The 19,714-nt window shown below is 53.2% G+C and overlaps 1 protein-coding gene across 3 annotated transcripts; it reads left to right on the top strand.

Annotated features, from left to right (window-relative positions):
- The first annotated feature begins 4,844 nt into the window (after positions 1-4,844).
- SLC7A10 (solute carrier family 7 member 10) lies at positions 4,845-19,415 on the top strand. Of its 3 annotated transcripts, none has more exons than XM_079118767.1 (11): positions 4,846-5,133; positions 13,015-13,219; positions 15,422-15,573; positions 15,736-15,930; positions 16,000-16,153; positions 16,874-16,997; positions 17,082-17,185; positions 17,513-17,609; positions 17,841-17,990; positions 18,635-18,812; positions 19,065-19,415. In XM_079118767.1, exons 1-11 carry the CDS (start codon positions 4,983-4,985, stop codon positions 19,193-19,195), a joined length of 1,641 nt encoding a protein of 546 aa, XP_078974893.1. In that variant the 5' UTR covers positions 4,846-4,982; the 3' UTR covers positions 19,196-19,415. The 3 variants fall into 3 exon arrangements, with proteins under 3 accessions (XP_078974895.1, XP_078974893.1, XP_078974894.1); XM_079118768.1 differs by having other exon boundaries at positions 4,847-5,133; positions 15,805-15,930; XM_079118769.1 differs by lacking the exon at positions 17,082-17,185 and having other exon boundaries at positions 4,845-5,133.
- The last annotated feature ends 299 nt before the right edge of the window (positions 19,416-19,714 follow it).

Here is a 19,714-nt window from a genome sequence, read left to right as displayed (position 1 = left end):
GGCATGGTATTGGCGCCAAAATAGACAGGTAGATCAATGGTACAGAATAGAGGATATGGACACAAACCTAAATAAATACAATTTTCTAATACTAGACAAAGGTGCCAAAAATATGCAATGGAGAAAAGATAGCCTCTTCAACAAATGGTGCTGGGAAACTGGAAATCCATATGCAACAGAATGAAATTAAACCCCTATCTCTCACCCTGCACAAAACTCAACTCAAAATGGATCAAGGACCTCAGAATCAGACCAGAGACCCTGCATCTTATAGAAGAAAAAGTAGGTCCAAACCTTCAACTTGTTGGGTTAGGATCAGACTTCCTTAACAGGACTCCCATAGCACAAGAAATAAAAGCAAGAATCAGTAACTGGGATAGATACAAACTAAATAGCTTTCTCTCAGCAAAGGAAACTATCAGCAATGTGAAGAGAGAGCCTACAGAGTGGGAGAATATCTTTGCCACTCATACTTCAGATACAGCTCTAATTTCCAGAGTCTATGAAGAACTCAAAAAACTCTACATGAAGAATACAAATAACCCAATCAACAAATGGGCTAAGGATATGAACAGACACTTCACAGAAGATCTACAAGCAATCAACGAACATATGAAAAAATGTTCACCATCTTTAGTAATCAGAGAAATGCAAATCAAAACTACACTAAGATTCCATCTCACCCCAATTAGAATGGCGATTATCAAGAATACAATCAACAACAGGTGTTGGAGAGGATGTGGGGAAAAAGGTACACTCATACAATGCTGGTGGGGCTGCAAATTAGTGCAGCCACTCTGGAAAGCAGATAGAGATTCCTTAGAAAACTTGGAATGGACCCACCATTTGATCCAGCTATCCCACTCCTCGGCCTAGACCCAAAGGACTTAAAATCAGCATACTACAGAGATACAGCCACATCAATGTTCATAGCTGCTCAATTCACAATAGCCAGACTGTGGAACCAACCTAGATGTCCTTCAATTGATGAATGGATAAAGAAACTGTGGTATATATATACAATGGAATATTACTCAGCTATAAAGAAAAATAAAATTATGGCATTTGCAGGCAAATGGATGAAATTGGAGAATATCATGCTAAGTGAGATAAGCCAATCTCAAAAATCCAAAAGACAAATGATCTCACTGATAAGCGGATGAAGACACATAATGGGGGGTGGGAAGGGGGCAAGAATGGAGGAAGGAGGGACTGTACAGAGGGAAAAGAGGGGTGGGGGGAGTAGGGGGGCAGGAAAAAATAACAGAATGAATCAAACCTCATTATCCTATGTGAATGTATGATTATGCAAATGGTATGCTGTTACTCCATGTACAAACAGAAACAACATGTATCCCATTTGTTTACAATACAAATAAATTTTAAAAAATAAATAAATCTCAACATTCAAAAAAAAAAAAAAGAAATGAATTTATTCTCTCTTCTAGGTCTTCTCCTAGCTGTTGTTTCACCTGGGATTGTGCTGTAGTTTGGATCTAAATTGCCCTCCAAAGACCCATGTGTTAAAGGTTTGTTGCACCGTTCAGTGCTTTAAAAGGTGGGGCCTAGTGGAATATCTTAGGTCACAGCTGCATGGCCTCAAAGAACATAGTGAAGATGATGGAAACCGGACCCTTCCTCTTCTTTCTCTCCTCACTTTTGTTTTTTGGCTGCTCATGAGGTTAGCAGCTTCCACATACTCCCTGCCATAATATGCTATGTCACCACAGGCCCAAAAGCAATGGAACTAATCGATCATGAGCCAGAACCTCCAAAGCAGAGACAAAAGAAATCCCTTTCTCTTTACCAGTTGATTATCTTAGGTAGTTGTTACAGTAACAGAAAGTTGGTGAATATAGATTGATGTTAGGGTATGGTGTAGGGATGGGAGTGGTTTTTTTCTTTCCCACATGTAGATACTCAATTGATCCACCACCATTTATTGAAAAATCTGGCCGCTGCTCTACAATGTCATCTTTGTCCTGATAAACCGGGATGGATCTGTTTCTGCATTTTGTGTTTTGTTCCCTTAGTAGATTTGCTTATCCTTGCACCAATGCTACACTGTCTTCTTTATTATATATCGTATAAGCTCTCCAACTTTGTTCTTCTTCATATACATTGTAGAATCAACTTGTCAAGTTTCTCCAGAGGAGGAAGATGATGTGGTCATCATCTTTCTCCTCCTCCTCTGGCAGACAACAAACTCCTCTGGTTACTTTGATTGAGATTGCAGCAGATAGATTGATCAATTCTAAGATCATTTTGAGGGAAAACATCTTAAATTAAATTCCAATCCCTAAATATGATATATCCTCCTGTTAACTCATATCTTTAACAATTTCTTTCACTGATGTTTTTTGTTTCTGAATAGAAATTTTACTTATCATTCACTAGGTTAATTTTTAGGTATTTCATTTTTATGCTATTATAAATTTCATTTTCTAATTGTTGCTGGTATATAGAAATACAATTACTTTTTGTATATTGAATTTGTATCCTGTGACTTTACTAACTGAAATTATCAACTTTAAATTTACCTACAGTTTTTAATTTTTTTTTTTTTTTACATATCCAATCATGCCACATGTGAATGACAGTTTTATGGCTTCTTTTCCTATCTTCAAATTTTACTCTTTTTTCCTGCCTTATTACACTGGCTAGGATCTCCAGTACAGTATTGTATGATGAGTGTCAGCATCCCTTCTCACTTCCAATCTCAGTGGAAAAGCATTAAATATTTCACCACTACATATGATGATAGTTGCAGTTTTTGTTTTCTGTTTCTTGGGGATTTGTTTTTAAGTAGATAGCTATACTGAATAAAGGAGGTTCTTTCCTGTTTCTAAATTGCTAAGAGTGTATTTATTTAAATCATGAATGAATGGTTGTGCCATTCTACCCAGAAGGTCATATAATTCACCTTTTTTCTCTGTTAACTGGGGTAGCATACTGATTGATTTGAGATGGTAAACTAAACTTGGTAACCCTTTGTTCCCATTGGCATTTGCAGGTTCTAGTTGAATTACAGTAAAATGGTCTCCTGAGCTGTGTTTGGACAACCATATGCAAACTCCATCCTGTGCAGAGTCTTAGATTCGCCTCTTTTCCCTCAAGCACAAACTCCACATCCAGGTCTGGAAAGAGGATCATCCCTGAAAAATCACAGGCCTCTGGCCCTTGAGGCTCACGCTAGCCCCTCTACAAACAGTCCCTAAGGGCACTACCTCTAGCTGGATCCTTGCCCAGCAGACCCTAACACTACAACAGCAAACTGCATGGTAAGAGTCAAGCTCCTGGGACTGGGGCCATGGTAGAGGCCCCAGGTCCCTACCACCTGCATCAGTCTTGAGTCTACCAGGCCAGGGCAGCTCCCTCACCCAACCCTCAGAGAGACTCCTTTAAGAGAGTCAGCTGCTCATGGCGTCTCTGGGGCGGGAGGCTGAAGTCGCCAAGAATGTAGGACTCCGACGACAACGGGGAATGCGGAGTGCGAACGATGAAGCTTCGCCTGGTGGCCTCCCCCTTCCAGTCCCCCCAGTACATCCACCCAGGGTTCTCCGGCTTCAACTCCTACTCTCTGGTCCCCGCCCCATCTTCGAAGTTCCCTGCCGCCAGCAAATCGCCACCGTCCTTCGCTGTCCCCCACACCTCACCCCGCTAGCCACGCTCCCACCTCCAGGCTCTGCCCGGAGCCCAGAACCCGACCCAGGCCCTGGTTCCATTTCAAATCCACTCTACTGTCGTCGCACCCCTGCCGGGCCCCAGCCACCTCAGAGGCGGCGATATGGGGGAAGGAGCGGGCGCTCGGCTCGGCCTCATCCACATGCAGGGGACGGCGCGTCGCGGCGGCCGCCAGAAAGAGACAAAGGCTGTTCCGCCGCCGGCCGCGCAGTGCCAGCCTCGCCCCGCCCGCCGCCCCGGTGGCCCCGACGCGGCCCCCCTGCATCTGCCCGGTGGGTCGGGTTGCACAGTCCGGACGGCTTCCGGGAGGAGGTAACCTCCCTCGCACCCTACTCTCAGACGGTTCCCGACCACTGTCACCTTTTCGCCATCGCCAGGGCCCTTCAAATGGCCTGGCTACTGTGAGTCAGGCTGGTCCGCGCCCGGCCTGCCCCAGTTACAGTCCGCTGAGTCCTAATTCTGACCAGTGACCAGGAGTGTGCAATGGATCTTTCGGGACCTAAAGCCAAATGCAGGCCAGAGCAAGGAGGTGGGGGGCGCTGTCCAACTCCCTTGGGTCACTCCCTGGATTAGGGTTGGGGATTCTAAAGGCTTCACCCTAATCCTGTCTCCGCGGGCCTTTGATCCTGAACTAGTAGGATCTCTTGACTGCCCCTGCCCACCCAGAAGAGTTATAGGGTGCAGCCCCCACCCCTACCACTGTCGTATCATGTCCAGTCATCACGGCCTGGATGCCAAGGAGGAGTGAGAAAGGATGTGTGTCTGGCCAGGGTCACTTCCTGCCTCTGGCCTCAATTTCCACCTGTAGAATGGACACACACGCACCCTAACTGGGGGCGCTGGCATGCAGTGGGTTCCCAGTAGCACAGGCAGTTGTTATTGTAGCCTTTCCTCAGCCTCCTGAGGGCAGGGGGTTTGGTTTTGAGCTCTTCTTCCCCACCCGACACCACACAACTCAAGCGATGGGAGCTTCTTTCACTCAACTAGGAAATTCTCCCTAGGTCTAACCCAACTTCTCTCCTTCCCAGGCCAGGATTGGGGGGAGGGGAAGTTCCCTTTAAGGGCCGTGGGGGAGGGGGCTGCCGGCCGGCACTCCTTCCGCCCCTCCCTGGCCCCCCTCCGCCTGGGGGACCGAAGTCCGGGCCCCGCGCCAGCGCATGCGCCCGCCTGTGGGCGCTGTCCCGGCTGCGAGGGCTGCGAGGGCTGCGAGCGCACCCACAGACAGACGGACCGACGGACTGGCAGTCCGCCGGATCGACGGGGCAGCGCAGGGAGCCGGGACGCGGCGGGACAGCGACATGACCGGCCACATACAACAGCCGAGCGGGCGCGGGAACCCGGGTCCTGCGCCCTCGCCTTCCCCCGGCCCCGGCCCCGGCCCTGGCGCCTCGGAGAGGGTAGCGCTCAAGAAGGAGATCGGACTGGTGAGCGCCTGTACCATCATCGTCGGTGAGCAGGGCGCGAGGCGGGTGGGTGCCCTGGACGGCAGGGCCAAGGACAAGGGGGCGTGCAAGCAGCTCCAAACCAAGGGCACTTCCTCTCCTGGTGTTCTTACCGGTCTGGGACAGAGGGACAGCTGGAGAACAGAGGCCAGGAGCACCTGCGGTGTCAGGCCTGGAGCACATACTGACCTGCCCAGAAGTCGCGGGGGATTTTGCTCCCACTTCCCTGGTTGCCCTGAAAATTTGCTCCTCAGGAAGTCGTGGGTCTCCTCCACCTCTGGAATTCTCCTTCAGCCTTTACTTCCTTGTCGGTCTTTGGCAAGGCCATTGACTCTGTTTGCTCGTCTATGAAATGGAAGTGATGACTATCCTTCTGCCTCTAGTGCAAGAGCTTGGCAAATTCTAGGTTATGGATCAGTCTGAGTCCCTACTGTGTTCTGGTACCATGCATCGTGAATGATCTGATCTTGGAAAACAGGAAGAACTGTAGGTAGGCTGGACAGGTAGATCCTGCACAGAGGGAAAATAGGTTCAGAGCATGTAATTACTGCCAGATTTAGCAACCAGAACCACAAAATGGAATCGCTCATGGCTAAGGACAGTAGTGGGCAGACCCAAGCCTGCAGAAGGGCCACCTGCTTCCTGGCTGGGATCTCAGCAGACAGCCCGTGGCCTGGCCTTCTGGCCCCAGCTTCCCAACTGAGCATGGACCTCTGTGTCCTGGGTGCCCACTCCTCCTCCACATAGGGGCTTCTGGGTAGGCAGGGCACAATGACAGTGGTGGTAGAACTTTCTCCTTCTGTCTCAAGACAATACTTACTTCTGGGTACTGAGCTAACTCAGCCCAGGTGTCTCTGAGCCCTCCTGGGAGGGCTGTCCCTCCTCCATCCCCTGCACTCAGAAGATGTGGGCCTGAGGGATGGATTCCTAAGGCCTTACCACCTGTGACTGGTCCTCCAGCTAGTGGGAGCTGCTCATGCACCATCACCTTTCTCCCTCAGACCCCTGGAGATGGAGGAAATTTGGGGTGCTCAGCAGAGCAGACCTAGGGTCTTCACTTCCTTCTGCTCTGTGCCCATACTAGAACTCCTGGGCCACAGCTGCAGTCTGGTTCTTGACCATGCCCTTCCCCTGAACGCAGTCCCAGGCAGGTGGCTCCACTGTCTCTCCTCCTTCTGCCTAGGAGCTGGCCCGGAGCTGGCCCTGACCTGGCCCTGGGAGCTTCCTGGCCTAGAAGCCTCTGGCTGTCTGCTAGAAAGAAGGGTTGGTTCTGGGGATTGGGCCAGAGTGCTGGTTAGAGCTTTGCTCCAGCCCATGCCTTCTGTAGCAGCTGTTCCCCAAGAGGGGGAAACTGATACCCTAAGGGTCCCTCTCTCCCATTTGCTGCTCTGGGGTCCATCTACCCCACCCAGCCCCCACACTGGGAGAGGCCATTCTCTACATCACTAACCTGGGAAGTCTAGTCAAGTCAAAAGTCTGCAAAGTATCATATTTTAGGATTCCAAATCTTCAGAACTTATATATCGCTTTATAATCTATTTTTGTTTGTTACCCGTTGCTTAACTTATTATTTCCAAAATGTCAAAGTTCATCCCCGAAGATCCTATAATTCACTCCTTATTAGAGTCTCTGTCCCGTCCCAAGCTGAAGAGTAAGAATTTCAGGAATGAGGAGATATGGAAGGACTGGCTATAGGCAGGAGTGAAACTCTGCCTGAAATGCATTTAGCTGGTTAAAACAAGCAAAGCTGGAGGGGACTAGGCCAGGCCAGAGGAAATAGAGCCAGCTGGGCAGAACAATCACATCCAACCACTGTTCAGAAAGTCACTTCTTTTTTACATTATAAAAACACATTCTTCCTTAACTCCTTTGATTCTCATGCCCACCTTGCAAGATGGAAATTTTTGTACCCATTATAAAGATGTAAAATCTGAGGTTGGAAGTTAAAAGACATTGCTGCAAGTTGCAGGCTCAGGATTTGGATTCAACTCTCTGTCCAGTGCCCTTCACACTGAGCTGAGCTAAGTTGAAAGCAGACTCAGAGCCCTTGATGGGTTAAGGCTGGGAATTGAGCTGAGGACTCACCCAACAAGGGTAGATAGAGCTCCCCACTCCATTATGGAGGTAAAAATAGATGGGGAGGAAAGTTGGGTCTCTCTGGCAGCTGTGTATAGAGGGTCTCTCATCCTGACTTAAGGACCTCAACCATCTGCCTCACATGATCCACAACCAAGGAAGAGATACCTAGATCCAGCAGTGTGGGTTACCCCAGGTTCTTCCTCTGGTCTTTCCCCATGACTCAAATGTTCAGCATATGTAGGTATTTGGGTATATTCAAGGACTCAGGAGGCTACCTCATGAACTTCATCTTCCTAGGAGCCAATCCCTGCTCATCCAGCCTCAGTTGGGTCCTGGTACATGGTCTCTTGGGCTGGAGGTAGCTAGGCTGCTCAAGAAGATGGGGCTCTGCAGAACCCCAGCCCCTCGTCAGTAGGTCCCAGAAGAGACATAAAACTACATAGGAGATTGTCCGTGTTTCACCAACACCCCACTTACAGATGAGAAAGCTGCAACCTGCCCAGGGTCACATGTCCGTGGGGTGTTCTGGGACACATGTGCAGGACAGGACGGATCCAGCTACAAGGATGGATGCGTTCATTCATCTATTCAGCTGTACTGGGCACCTTGTAAGAGGGGACAAAGCATCTCCTCCAGATGTTCCAACAGCAAACAAATACACAAGCCCAATGTGTGGCCAAGGGGTCCTGAGAAACACTGAGACCAGACATCTGAGCCAGGGAGGAGGACCTGAAGCCCTGGGGTGGGGGTGGTAGTTTGGAGATGAGTGGGGAGGTGGGGGGGGGGTTGTGTGGGGCTTCGCAGGCAATGATAGGGGTTTGCCTTTTCTCCTTAGGAGGTGGGAGCCCTGGAAGGGTTCGGAACAGAAGAGGATGGGAGGAGAGCCTGTGAGGGCAGGGACCAGAGTAGGAAGGTCAGGCAGGAAGCCACTTGAATCACCTGGACAAGAGCAGGGTGGCCGCAGTGAATGGGCTGAGCGACTGTGGTTCTAGGTGTTTCGGAAGGCAGAACCAGAGGATTTATGAGGACCTAGGTGTAGGGTGTGGAAGAAAGAGAAGGGTCCAGGGTGACACAAGGTCATGGTCTGAGCAGTTGGGAGGATGGTTTGTTATTGATTGATCAGGGAAGATGGGGTGAGGAGCTGGAAAGGGGGCACAAAAGTCAGGAATTCTGCTTTGAACATGTCAGGTGTGAGATGTTTGGTACACGGGCTGAGTTTGGTAGAAAGGTCCATGGTAGGGATATAAATTTGGGATTTGCCAACAGAAGCCAGGGGGCTGGATGAGATCTCCCAGGGAATGATCAAAGGCCACTCAGGGTTTAGAAGTCAGGTAAGAAAAGGGACCAGCAAAGAATTCCAAGAGCCACCAGCAAGGTAGGAGGCGAAGTGAGAAGAGGGTGATCCTTCTGTCACAGGCCACTGATGAGTCACGTAAGATGTGGGCTAGGGCTTGACTGTTGGATTCAGTGTTTTGGAGCTCACTGGGGACCATGACAAGACTCAGCCTGGAGATGGGGCACAAACAAGACTTCCTGAGCTAGGCAGGCCTGGACTGAGTGAGCCAGGCAGAGACTCTACACTTCTGCTCATCCCCTCTCTCCAAAGGAAAGTGGGTTAGGCCGGAGGTGCCTGCCCATTAGTCATTTCAGGCACATCCTGGATGTCCCCACTCACCTCCTTGGGGTACTACCAAGACCTCAGAGGGAGCATCTGTCATCCCAGAGAGGTACCTGACACATGCTTATTGGGAGGACACAAGGACATTTGTGTGCTTGGGGGAAGGTCTCAGTAGGGTTCTGACTGTTCACCCCACGGTGTAGGGTTTCCATGGGACTCAGGTCTCCAGAGGAAAGATTGATTGTCTTAGGGGAGTCTCCAAGGTGGATGACCAGAGTGGGATCCATAAGCAATTCATATGACCTTACAGACAGCTTCAAACATGCCAACCTCAAGTAAAGGCATCCCTTCCTGGCCATTGTCCAGGCACAGTGACAGTGGAGCAGGTCCAGGTTATAGGGCCATGGTGGGTGGCCAGGGGAAGCTTCCTGGGGTAGTGTTGATCTGGGGAGAGGGCTGCCATAGTGTGGAACATTCCACCCTGGGCAGAGTGTTTCCTTGGGCCCAATACAGATGCACAAGGTTCATCCCCTCTGCCAAAGTCAGGGTCAGACTAGCTCTCTGCTGCCCCCTAGACTGGGGGCCCCACCTGGAAATTAGGGAAACCGAGTCTTAGATGGGCAGTACTGATCTGAGGCCACATGGCTGACTCCTCAGTGCTTCTAGGAATGAGGTTGCAGCCAGTGTCCTGGCTTGGCTTGACTTCCCCAGCCCTCCCCAAATCAGCCTGTCTATTCCCACCACACACACGGTGGGCAGGTGGCTCATTCTACCACCCAGACCTCCATGGCCCACCCCTGCGACCTCCACTGTCTTCTGCTGCCTCTCAGAAATAGGTCAGCATGCACTGCAGCACCCGCAGGGAACAATGGCCCTTTCTTCATTCCTCCAAGGAGCCGGGTAAGCCCCATCAGGCCAAACATCTTAATGTGATAAAAACCACCCAGGAAAGGCTCAGGGAAGAAGGGCGGGAGGAGGAGACTCAAGGGAGGCCTGCTAGTTGGGGAAACTCGCATCTGATCCTCGCCTGGCCTGGCCTCCTGCCTGGGAGGACCTACAGGAACCAGAGAGCAGTTGTCCCACTGGGTAGACAGGAATGTAGAGGCCTCAGGACCAGCATCTCTCTGGTTGTCAATCAGACACCTAACAGAGGCTCAGCAGTACCTCTTGGCCCATCCCACGTCCAGTAGGCCAAGTTCCTACTTCTCTTCTTCCTGAAGACTAGGATTCTACAAGGGCTGGGCTCGTCCGCTGCTGTTGCCCTCATCAGGCGGGTCTACTGGGCCTGAACACGGGGTGTGAGGAGGGAGGCCTGAGCTCATCACCACCACCAGGAGGAACTGGGCAGACGCCCTGGTGGCATTCCAACAGCTCCCATAGTTCCTCCTCTATTCAATCACCCGAGGGGCTCCCAGCCCTGTCCTCAGCATCCTCTTCCTCCTTCTGATCCTCTGCCACTCCTTCAAACCCACCTCCCTTGGTTCACCCACACAGTGCCCAGAACAGCCTGTGAATCATGATAGGGATTTCTGCCACCTTCAAGCATGAACCCGGGGCAGGTGCTAGAGGTTTTTCAGGCCGACAGGGACAGGCCCTTGAGGACCTCAGAGACACTGGTTAGCACACGTGGTCCTTTCAGCCACACGGGAAGAAGTCCTGAATGGTAGCCTGAGGCCACGTGTCCAAAACAATAGTGGTCCTCCCTGCCACACCACTACCCCCGCAGAACTCAGCGTCTGAGTCCCAGCCACTTGGCACCTGAATAATGCTATGTCTTTTTCAGACCCCAGCTCTGGAAGGTGAGGTGCGAGGTGTGGCTCCCCCAAAGATTAGATCTGTGAGGCTCAACCAGGCTGAGCTGTTTACAGGGGTGGGGTCTTCACAGGGTGGGTGGCTCAGGGCCCCGGATGCCCCCAGCTCCAACATACCCAGCTCCTTTCAAGGCCACCCAGCCCCCGCTGGCTTCCAACCTCACTGGCTTTTGGCAAATCCTGCTCCGCCAGGTCCTGAGAACTGCTGCCGGATGGAGCAACTCAAAGGCCCTTTAGAAACCCCACAGCCCACCCAGGCCCTGGGCCCATCGCAACAGATGCTGGAGGTGGCTCCCCTCCCTTGCCCACCGAAGCAGACCCAGGACGCAGCTTACATCTGGAGGTTGAGGCGCGGGAATTATTTTGTCCTTATCTGGATGTATTTAGGGCTCCTGGGATGTGACCAGAAAACCAAATGGGGCTTTCATGGCTGTCCAGACTAGAAATCTGTGTCGACCGGGGACGGGGGTGAGGGGTAGCACCGTGGACAAGGAGTGAATGCAGATTGGAGGCCACGGCCGTGTCCTCGTCCAGCCTCGCCTGTGGGCCTGGCAGGTGGAGTGGGCAGACTCTGCCCTGATGGATGTGTGACTCCCTCCCCAGGCCCCAGCCGCTGGGAGGGACCCTCGTCCAGGGGCTGAGCCCTAGGTCCCACCAGTGCTGCTTTTGTCTGTGTGGCCTGTGGGGCTGGGATTCTCTCCTCTTGGGCAGACCCGAATGCAGATCTCCAGCACAGTTACCTGATTCATTTGTAGGATAGTGAGGCCCACATAAGCCAGATGTGGCCCTACTTCTTTCTAATTGCCAGGGAGCTCAGAGCTGAACAGGTACTGAGTCCTCACTCACCATGGGAACCTGCTCTGCAGGCCACAGCTTGACCTCTGAACATTTCCCATTGTTTCAGGAAGCAGCGGGGCCCATCCCCTTTCCACCCCCAGACATCTGGAGACCACAGGAGCAGCCCCCTCTTGTCTGCACCCTTCAAAGACTCAGAAGGATGGGTCTTTTGCCCAAGCACAGGGCAGGCCTTTCAGATTCTACTTGCATGGGACCTCAGGAGCCTGCAACCCCTTCACTCCTCCTCAGAAACCCCAAGCGGAGGGCGGAGTGGGTCCTGGCGCCCCCACTTCACAGACAAGGAAATTAGTCCTTCATGTCAAGGTGTAGATGCCACTCTGGACACCAGGCTGTGTAGTCACCCACCAATTTACTCAGCAGATGCATCCTGAGCATCTGCAGGGTGTGGGACACTCAGGTGTTGGAGGCAGGCATAGTGGGTGACTGCTGGAGGGCAGGAGCTGTGCACAGAACTAGCAAACAGAGTTGCAAGACACACCTGGCAACAGCTGTAAATGAGCCGAGGGCCTCACATGGTGTACCTCCCTAAGATCTCATCATAACCCTGTTTTAGAGGCAGGACTAGAGAGGTCAGCAGGAAGACCTTCCCGCCTGAGCAGGGAGCAAGCAGGTCTGAGCCCAGCTGGGATTTCACGTTGTATAATGGGGGCAGATCCAAGGGGAGTGGCAGGCTGTCAGTCTCCAGACCCCAGGCCGAGCCAGGAGTCTCTGCCAGGTTGTCATTGCCTGACCCATCCCTGCCTTAGTGGCTACTGACTACCCTAAGACCTGAAAATGCACCAATTGCTCTCACTCACCCACTGGTCCTTGCCCAGAACCAGAAACGTTAACGGCTCCAAGAAACGAGGTCTCTTCAGAGTCTATGTCCACAGCCTGGGTTCTCGGTCAAGGAGGGGCTCCCAGATAGGAAAAAGGGGGATGGAAGGTACAGAAACTTAGAGCGAGGCTGTGATGTGGGCAGAGGGCCCCACACCTGGCTCAGGCTAGGAGGGCTCTAAGGAGAAGATGCTTACTCCCCAAGTCCCCCCATGAATTTGGCAGGCAGGAGAGTGGTCAGGCCTTGCTTTAGGAGGCCACCTCTGGCCAGCAGGTTTGAAAGGACAGGACACAACTAGGGACCTGAGCTATAGGTGGTCCATGTGGAGACGCACAGGAGTGGCCACCCTCTGTCATGGTTCAGGTGTTAGGGCCACTCATTTTGCTGGCTCCACCTCATGCAAGGGTAGGAGAGTGGACAGAGGAACTCAGGACCTGTCTCTGGCTGACTGGACAAGGTGCCATTTCCAATGCCAGGGACTGAGCAGGAGGCTGGTGATGAACCCAGAATGGGCCTTGCTGGGTTCGAGGGGCCCAGTGGCATCCACACGTCTCCTGTCCCCCGACCCACTCCTCCTGCAGGGGGCACCTCAGAACCAGAAACGTTAACAGCTTCCTTCCTCAGTGCGGTATCCAGACCCCCACAAGGAAGGCTGGGCTGCTAATGGGGGCCCCAGGCCTGATGCCTCCCATCTCTCCCCTACAGGGAACATCATTGGCTCGGGCATCTTCATCTCACCCAAGGGTGTCCTTGAGCACTCAGGCTCCGTGGGTCTGGCCCTCTTCGTCTGGGTCCTGGGTGGGGGCGTGACAGCTCTGGGCTCTCTCTGCTATGCAGAGCTGGGAGTTGCCATCCCCAAGTCCGGCGGGGACTACGCCTACGTCACAGAGATCTTCGGGGGCCTGGCTGGGTGAGTGTGGCACTCTGGTGGGGTAGGGGACAGTTTCTCTGGAACAGAATGGCTCTTGAACCATGGACCTCTCTCCTCTTCTGCTTCCCATATTACAGGGAGGTCATGAGAGTGAGAGGAAGGAAGGGGCTGGGGGTGTCTTGTAGGCTTCTGAGGCCAAGGTGGGTGGCACCTATGCTCACCCCAGTCCATGGGCGACTGCTGACCCCTTGACCTCTCTGTGTTTCCTCTTAAATGGAGCTTCCTCTAAGCCCCACTTTTATGGAGGGGAACCCCTTACTCTCTGAAACCTTTAGACAATGCTGGTTATCAGGCAAGGAGGGCCTTGATTTTAGTAAAATCCATCTGTTCCACAAGGAGGGGGAGAGGCATGAATCCTCCCCCCAGACCCTGCCCCCTCACACAGTTCCCTGACATTCCTTATTCACCCATGAACATTTGCTGAGCACCTGCTTTGAGTTAAGGCCTGGGGATGCTGTGATAAAAAGATTTTTTCCTTTCCTGAAGTTGCTCACAAATCAGAGTAACAGCCCCTCAAATGTGATTGATATGACCCAGAGGACCCTTGCTTTGAGGGTGTGGGCAAGAGGCAGCAGCCACCCCACAGAGAACAGGGTGCATGCCACCCAGGGAAGGCTCCCAGGAAAATCTACAGTTTGCAACAAACCTTGGAAGGATAGGATTTTTCTCAGCTTCCTGGCCAGTGAGGAGGTCATTCAGTGGGAGCATGCACAGAGGGCATGGTGGCCTGGCCAGTGCAAACTGTCTGTTGTAGCAAGAGGCAAGATCAGGTTCCTGGCAGGCACCAGGGCTTGAAGGAAATGGGGGTTTGGAGTTGTTGCAGTTGTCTGGAGGAGTCCTGCCAAGAGCCTTAAAGGTACAGGCAGACACCAACATCATTTAGGAACCGAATTCAGGAGGACTGGTACCCACTGTCCCGTTTGAGAGGCTTCATAGATGGTGGTCCTTGGGACAGGGAGGGTGGGGGTTCTCAAAGTTGTCGGGGGTTGTGTGCCACATGCAGGTAGGTACTCAGTCAGATCTTGGGTAAGGGTTTGGAGCTCAGAGGAAGGATCCAGGCTGAAGTATACAAAGTTTGATGCTGAATGACTTGATCCAGTTCTGAACTTGGCGACTCTGGAGGAAGCCCTGGCAGAGCATGCACACCCCTGTGGGTGTGTCCGTGGCTGCTCATCTCTGGGGAGGAAGGTTCTCAAAGGGTCTGGGACTCACAGAAGCTGAAGAATCATGCTGTTGTCCTAGAAAGAACACTGAGGAAGGGGAGAGAAAGAAGAGGGTCAGGACCCACAGGCACCCAGCATGGAGGGGAGGGTAGAAGGGACTCCCAGCAAGGAAAGACTATCAAAATAGAATGTCCCAGAAGCCAAGGAGGGAGGGCTGTGGCAAGAAGGGGTAGGGGGTGTGACTCAGTGATGGAGGAGTTCTGGTATTCCTGATAAGGTACTCCCCACCCTCAAAGGTAGGCCAGACCTAGGACAGGACCCAAAGGCAGACCCTCCCCTGAGTGCAGGCAGAACCCCTGAGAACAGAGCCCCCAGCCCACCATGGGCACCCTGCAGAGGTAAGATTCTAGTAAAAGAAGTATAAATCATGATTCCCCACCCCCACAGCCAGGACCCTTTTCAGGGTCCACTTCCTACAGACCAAAGGTCTCCCTTCGTGGGCACCACTGCTCAGCTTCAACCATCTTCAGCCATAGGCTGTGCTGAAAACAACCAAGGGGCACAGGGCGGTCATTAGAAAGGTATTTGGCTCCCCAATGGTGCATGCCTCAAATCCCAGTGACTCAGGAGACTGAAGCAAGAGGATTGCAAGTTCAAGGCCAGTCTCAGCAACTTAGTGAGGCCCTAAGCAACTTTACAAGACACTGTCTCAAAATAAAAAATAAAAAGGGCTGGGAATGTGACTCAGTGACTGAGTGCCCCTAGGTTCAGTCCCTAGTATGGGGGTGGGGGTGGGGAGAAAAAAGAAAGAATGAATGAAAAACAGAAAAGAAGAAAGGCAGTTAGTTCCCACATCCTTCCCAATACCTGCTCAAGGACAATCTTGCCTCCCAGGCCTCTGGCAGCCTCACCGGGCCCCTGGTGCTGGTCCCAGCTCAGTCCCACTCCCTATACTTGGGCTGGGTCTTCTGGGAGGGGCTGGAGATGCCTGTGCCACTCTGGCCTTTGCTCTTTCTAGATTCCTGCTGCTCTGGAGTGCTGTCCTCATCATGTACCCCACCAGCCTGGCTGTCATCTCCATGACCTTCTCCAACTATGTGCTGCAACCTGTGTTCCCCAACTGCATCCCCCCAACTGCTGCCTCCCGTGTGCTCTCCATGGCCTGCCTGAGTGAGTGGCCCCTGAATGAGCCTCTGTCCCCAGAGCAGCTGACGGCCCTACCCCATCCTGCTCTCTGTTCCGGGTGTAGGGACAGCCCGATGGGATCCCCCAACTGTCAGCTCCCTGCAATGTCATCTCGAGAACCATGTTCTTGCATTCTGGCTGCTGCAGGGCTGCTGCCTGGGCTGGACTTGCCTGTGGTCCACACTGAGCCACAGGTGCCCCCACTTCCCTCCCCAGTGCTCCTGACGTGGGTGAATGGCTCCAGTGTGCGCTGGGCCACACGCATCCAGGACATCTTCACGGGTGGAAAGCTGCTGGCCCTGTCACTCATCATTGGCGTTGGCTTTGTCCAGATCTTCCAAGGTAGGGCCAGGGTGGGGGTGTGGACGGGGATGGGGAGACTGTACTGACCCCTGATATCTGGACCCTCAGGACATTTCGAGGAACTGAGGCCCAGCAATGCCTTCACCTTCTGGATGACACCCTCCGTGGGTCACCTGGCCCTGGCCTTCCTCCAGGGCTCCTTTGCCTTCAGTGGCTGGAACTTCCTCAACTATGTCACCGAGGAGCTGGTTGACCCTCGAAAGTGAGTGGGGCATCTGGCCAGGAACTGCGAAGGGGTCAGTCACGCCCATGGGAGAAGCAACCTGTCGGCACAGATCTGCTATTACCTATGGCTCAGGCTGGTCTTCTGCTGCCCCTCGGGAACAGTCCTGGAAAGAAAGCCAGGACACTCTGTTCTAGCCTGGTCCCATCCTATGTGACTGTGCATCAGAGCCCCTTGCTGGGCCTCAGAAAGACTGAGCATCATCATCCTGCTTTAAATAGATCCAGTGATTTGCATTTGGCCCCAAATTATACATATGCACACAACATGGTGCCTACAAATGAAGCCAATGACTGCATCTGATGCTCAGCCAGGGATCTTTGGGCTGAGACAAATAGAGTCCCCAGGGAGACCCTAGACCTGCAGACCAGGCTTTAATGGAACTCAGGGAGTTGTCCAGGCAAATTGAAGCTGTATTCAGTTTTCTCTTTATGTACAAATGTTAGTGAGACGCCACTCTCAGGACAGGACTTGGCTTCCTCCCTCATCTGCTCTTTCTCCTCCCAGCCTGTTGTCAGGTAGGGGTGGAGGAAAAGGTGGGCACCAATGTCCCAAGCAACGGTGCTATCCCTGACCTGCCCCAACACCCCAGCAGACACAGGAGATGAGACTTAATGCTGCTCCTGTTGCTGGGTCCCACCTGGGCAGGGTATCCGCCCCACCAGGGACTGTCACTGATGCCCCCACTAATGCCTTCAGGAACCTACCTCGTGCCATCTTTATCTCTATCCCCCTGGTGACCTTCGTGTACACGTTCACCAATGTGGCCTACTTCACTGCCATGTCACCCCAGGAGCTGCTGTCTTCCAATGCAGTGGCTGTGGTAAGTGGGGGCATCTGCCTGGTCCCCGGCCCTGCCCACCCCTACCCCAGCCTCATGTCCTACATCTCTTCTGTGCCCATGCAGACCTTCGGGGAGAAGCTGCTGGGCTACTTTTCATGGGTCATGCCCGTCTCCGTGGCACTTTCCACTTTTGGAGGGATCAATGGCTACCTGTTCACCTCCTCCAGGTGACTAGGCTGGGGAGGGGTTGTCATGGTGAGGCAAGGCAGGTGCCTTGGTGTGTGCAAACCATGCTGGGGACAACCAGAAAGGAAAGCTGAATGATGACCTGCCAGTAACAAGTGTCTGATCCCAACCCTAAGGTAAAGAAAGCAAGAGAGAGGCAGGCTAGCTGAGGGTGGGAACTGTCCAGTGGGGCTGCTAGGGCCTGGAGTGGGTCAGAGGTGAGAGCTTGAGAGGGGATATCCGGTCCAGAGCTGAGATCCAGGATCTAGCTGGTAGGAAGGTACAGAGGCTGGGCTCATGGCCCCTACCCATTCTGTTCCCACCCCCAGGCTGTGCTTCTCTGGAGCCCGAGAGGGGCACTTGCCCAGCCTGCTAGCAATGATCCATGTCAGACACTGCACCCCTATCCCTGCCCTCCTTGTCTGTGTAAGTTTGGGGACCCAGGCCAGGCAGCATGTGGAGTCAGGGCCACCCAGCAATGGGGAGTTTTCTGGATGATGCCAGGGATGGCCGTGGAGGACAGCCCACGGAGAGTGGGGGTAGGGTGGGGAGTCACACCACCTCCTGGCCAGAGCGGGAGGGCCCAGGACAGGTGGGAGGGCAGGAGGCAGGTGGGAGTCCAGCTGTCAGCCTCGGGTCCTCTGGGTCCTCTCCCAGTGCGGGGCCACGGCGGTGATCATGCTCGTGGGAGATACGTACACGCTCATCAACTACGTGTCCTTCATCAACTACCTCTGCTATGGCGTCACCATCCTGGGCCTGCTCATCCTGCGCTGGAGGCGGCCGGCACTCCACAGGCCCATCAAGGTGAGGCCCCCGGAGAGAACAGGTAGGCTGATGTGCCAGAAACCGTCAGGGCCACCCTGGGCACCAGGGACAGGGCCAATGACAACGGTGTCAGCACCTTTTACAGAGGGCTGGGCCTTCTCAGCATTGGCATATTCCCTCCTCATAACAACCCCATGAGGAGAGTGCTTTGAGTAGTCCCAGTCTACAGATAGGGAAAATGAGGCTGAGGAACTTACTCAAGGTCACACAGGCTGCGGGCGACGCAGCCAGCATCCCCTACCCCATGTGAAAACAAAAGATGGTAAACCAAGCGAAAAGAAAAGGCCCTCCATTTGCCCATAAAGCCTTAAGCAGAGGAGTGCTTATGCCTGAAATGTGAAACCCCCAAAAATTGCTGAACTCCAGCCAAGTACAAGCAAAAAAGTCCCCATATGACAGCTGTGTAGAGGTCAGGGCGGCTGAAACTGACTGAGTCGCAACAGTTTGGCCAACTGGTCAACCCACGTATTGGCTTCCAGCACAATGGGCTACTGCCAGGAGTGGGGCCCTCAGGCCCCAGCTCCCGGGAAAGGAAAGGAAGCCTCAGACCCAGGGGTTTGGGTGTAGGGCAGGAGAGCCACCGGGATCCTGCACCACCTGCACTCCTGTCCATCCTTCTGCAGGTGAACCTGCTTGTCCCGGTTGCGTACTTGGTATTCTGGGCATTCCTGCTGGTCTTCAGCTTCATCTCAGAGCCCATGGTCTGTGGGGTTGGCATTATCATCATCCTCACAGGGGTGCCCATTTTCTTCCTGGGAGTGTTCTGGAGAAGGAAACCAAAGTGTATACACAGACTCACAGGTGAGCTGGTGGCCTTGCTGAGTAGCCAGGGCTTGGAGAGGGGATCCTCTTGGGGTCTTGCTCCAGAACAGGTTCTCCCAGATGTTCAGCCTGTACCAAAGGGTCCAACCCCTTCCACATATCGCCACAACATGTGGCTGAAGACGGAGCAGTTCCCCGAAGACCCTTGTCCAGGGAGGTGTCCAGAGGTGGGGTCACCCCTGTCCCAAAGGACAGGTCCCAAGGTCCATCTGCCCCTCTGTCTGTTCTCAGAGTCCATGACACGCTGGGGCCAGGAGCTGTGTTTCGTGGTTTACCCCCAGGGCTCCCCCGAGGAGGAGGAAAATGGCCCCTGCCAGCCCTTCCCACTGCCGGCCACAGACAAGCCCTTAAAGACACAATGAGACATTTGTAGAGACCGAAGCAGCTGTTTCTGTTTACATGTTGTTTATTGAGGAGGTGTTTTTGCAAAAACTTTTTTTTTCTGGAAAGAAGAGATATGACTCTTAGAGGCCTGTGGTAAGGAAGCCCAGACAATGTGGATGGGGTTTCCTTTCTTAGCACTGCCCTGCTAGCTTTTTCTGAAAAGGTCTATAAATAAACAGGGCTGGTTGTTCGCTTGTGCTCAGGGGAGTCCCTGGTGGACCCTGATGGGGGCAGGTGGTGGCATACCTTGCTGGGGGGCGCACACGTTGCTAGTTGGGAAGATGCCGTGGCAGACGCTGGAGGATATGCCACTGAGGAGCCTCTCAACATCGGGGGTCCTTGCTCTGTGAGCCCAGAGCCAACCTTCCCAAAAGGGACGGTGAGGATGGAAAGCAGCTCCATCTGCCCCTTCCCCAGGTCACTCCTTGCCAACCTGAGCTTAGCCACTCAGGAGAGCCCAGGGATTCCTGGCCAGGATCATCTTTCTTCTTATAAAT

The sequence above is a fragment of the Sciurus vulgaris genome, assembly GCF_902686455.1.
Source record: "Sciurus vulgaris genome assembly, chromosome: 17".
Lineage (NCBI taxonomy): Eukaryota > Metazoa > Chordata > Mammalia > Rodentia > Sciuridae > Sciurus > Sciurus vulgaris.
This window is presented reverse-complemented; position numbering and strand designations above follow the sequence as displayed.

What these genes read in the sequence shown, in the direction of transcription:
- SLC7A10 (XM_079118767.1), top strand. Translation starts at nt 4,983, where the DNA reads ATGACCGGCCACATACAACAGCCGAGCGGGCGCGGGAACCCGGGTCCT. An exon ending in ATCTTCGGGGGCCTGGCTGG is followed by an intron (nt 13,220 to 15,421) that starts GTGAGTGTGGCA and finishes TGCTCTTTCTAG; the next exon opens with ATTCCTGCTGCTCTGGAGTG. An exon ending in CTTTGTCCAGATCTTCCAAG is followed by an intron (nt 15,931 to 15,999) that starts GTAGGGCCAGGG and finishes CTGGACCCTCAG; the next exon opens with GACATTTCGAGGAACTGAGG.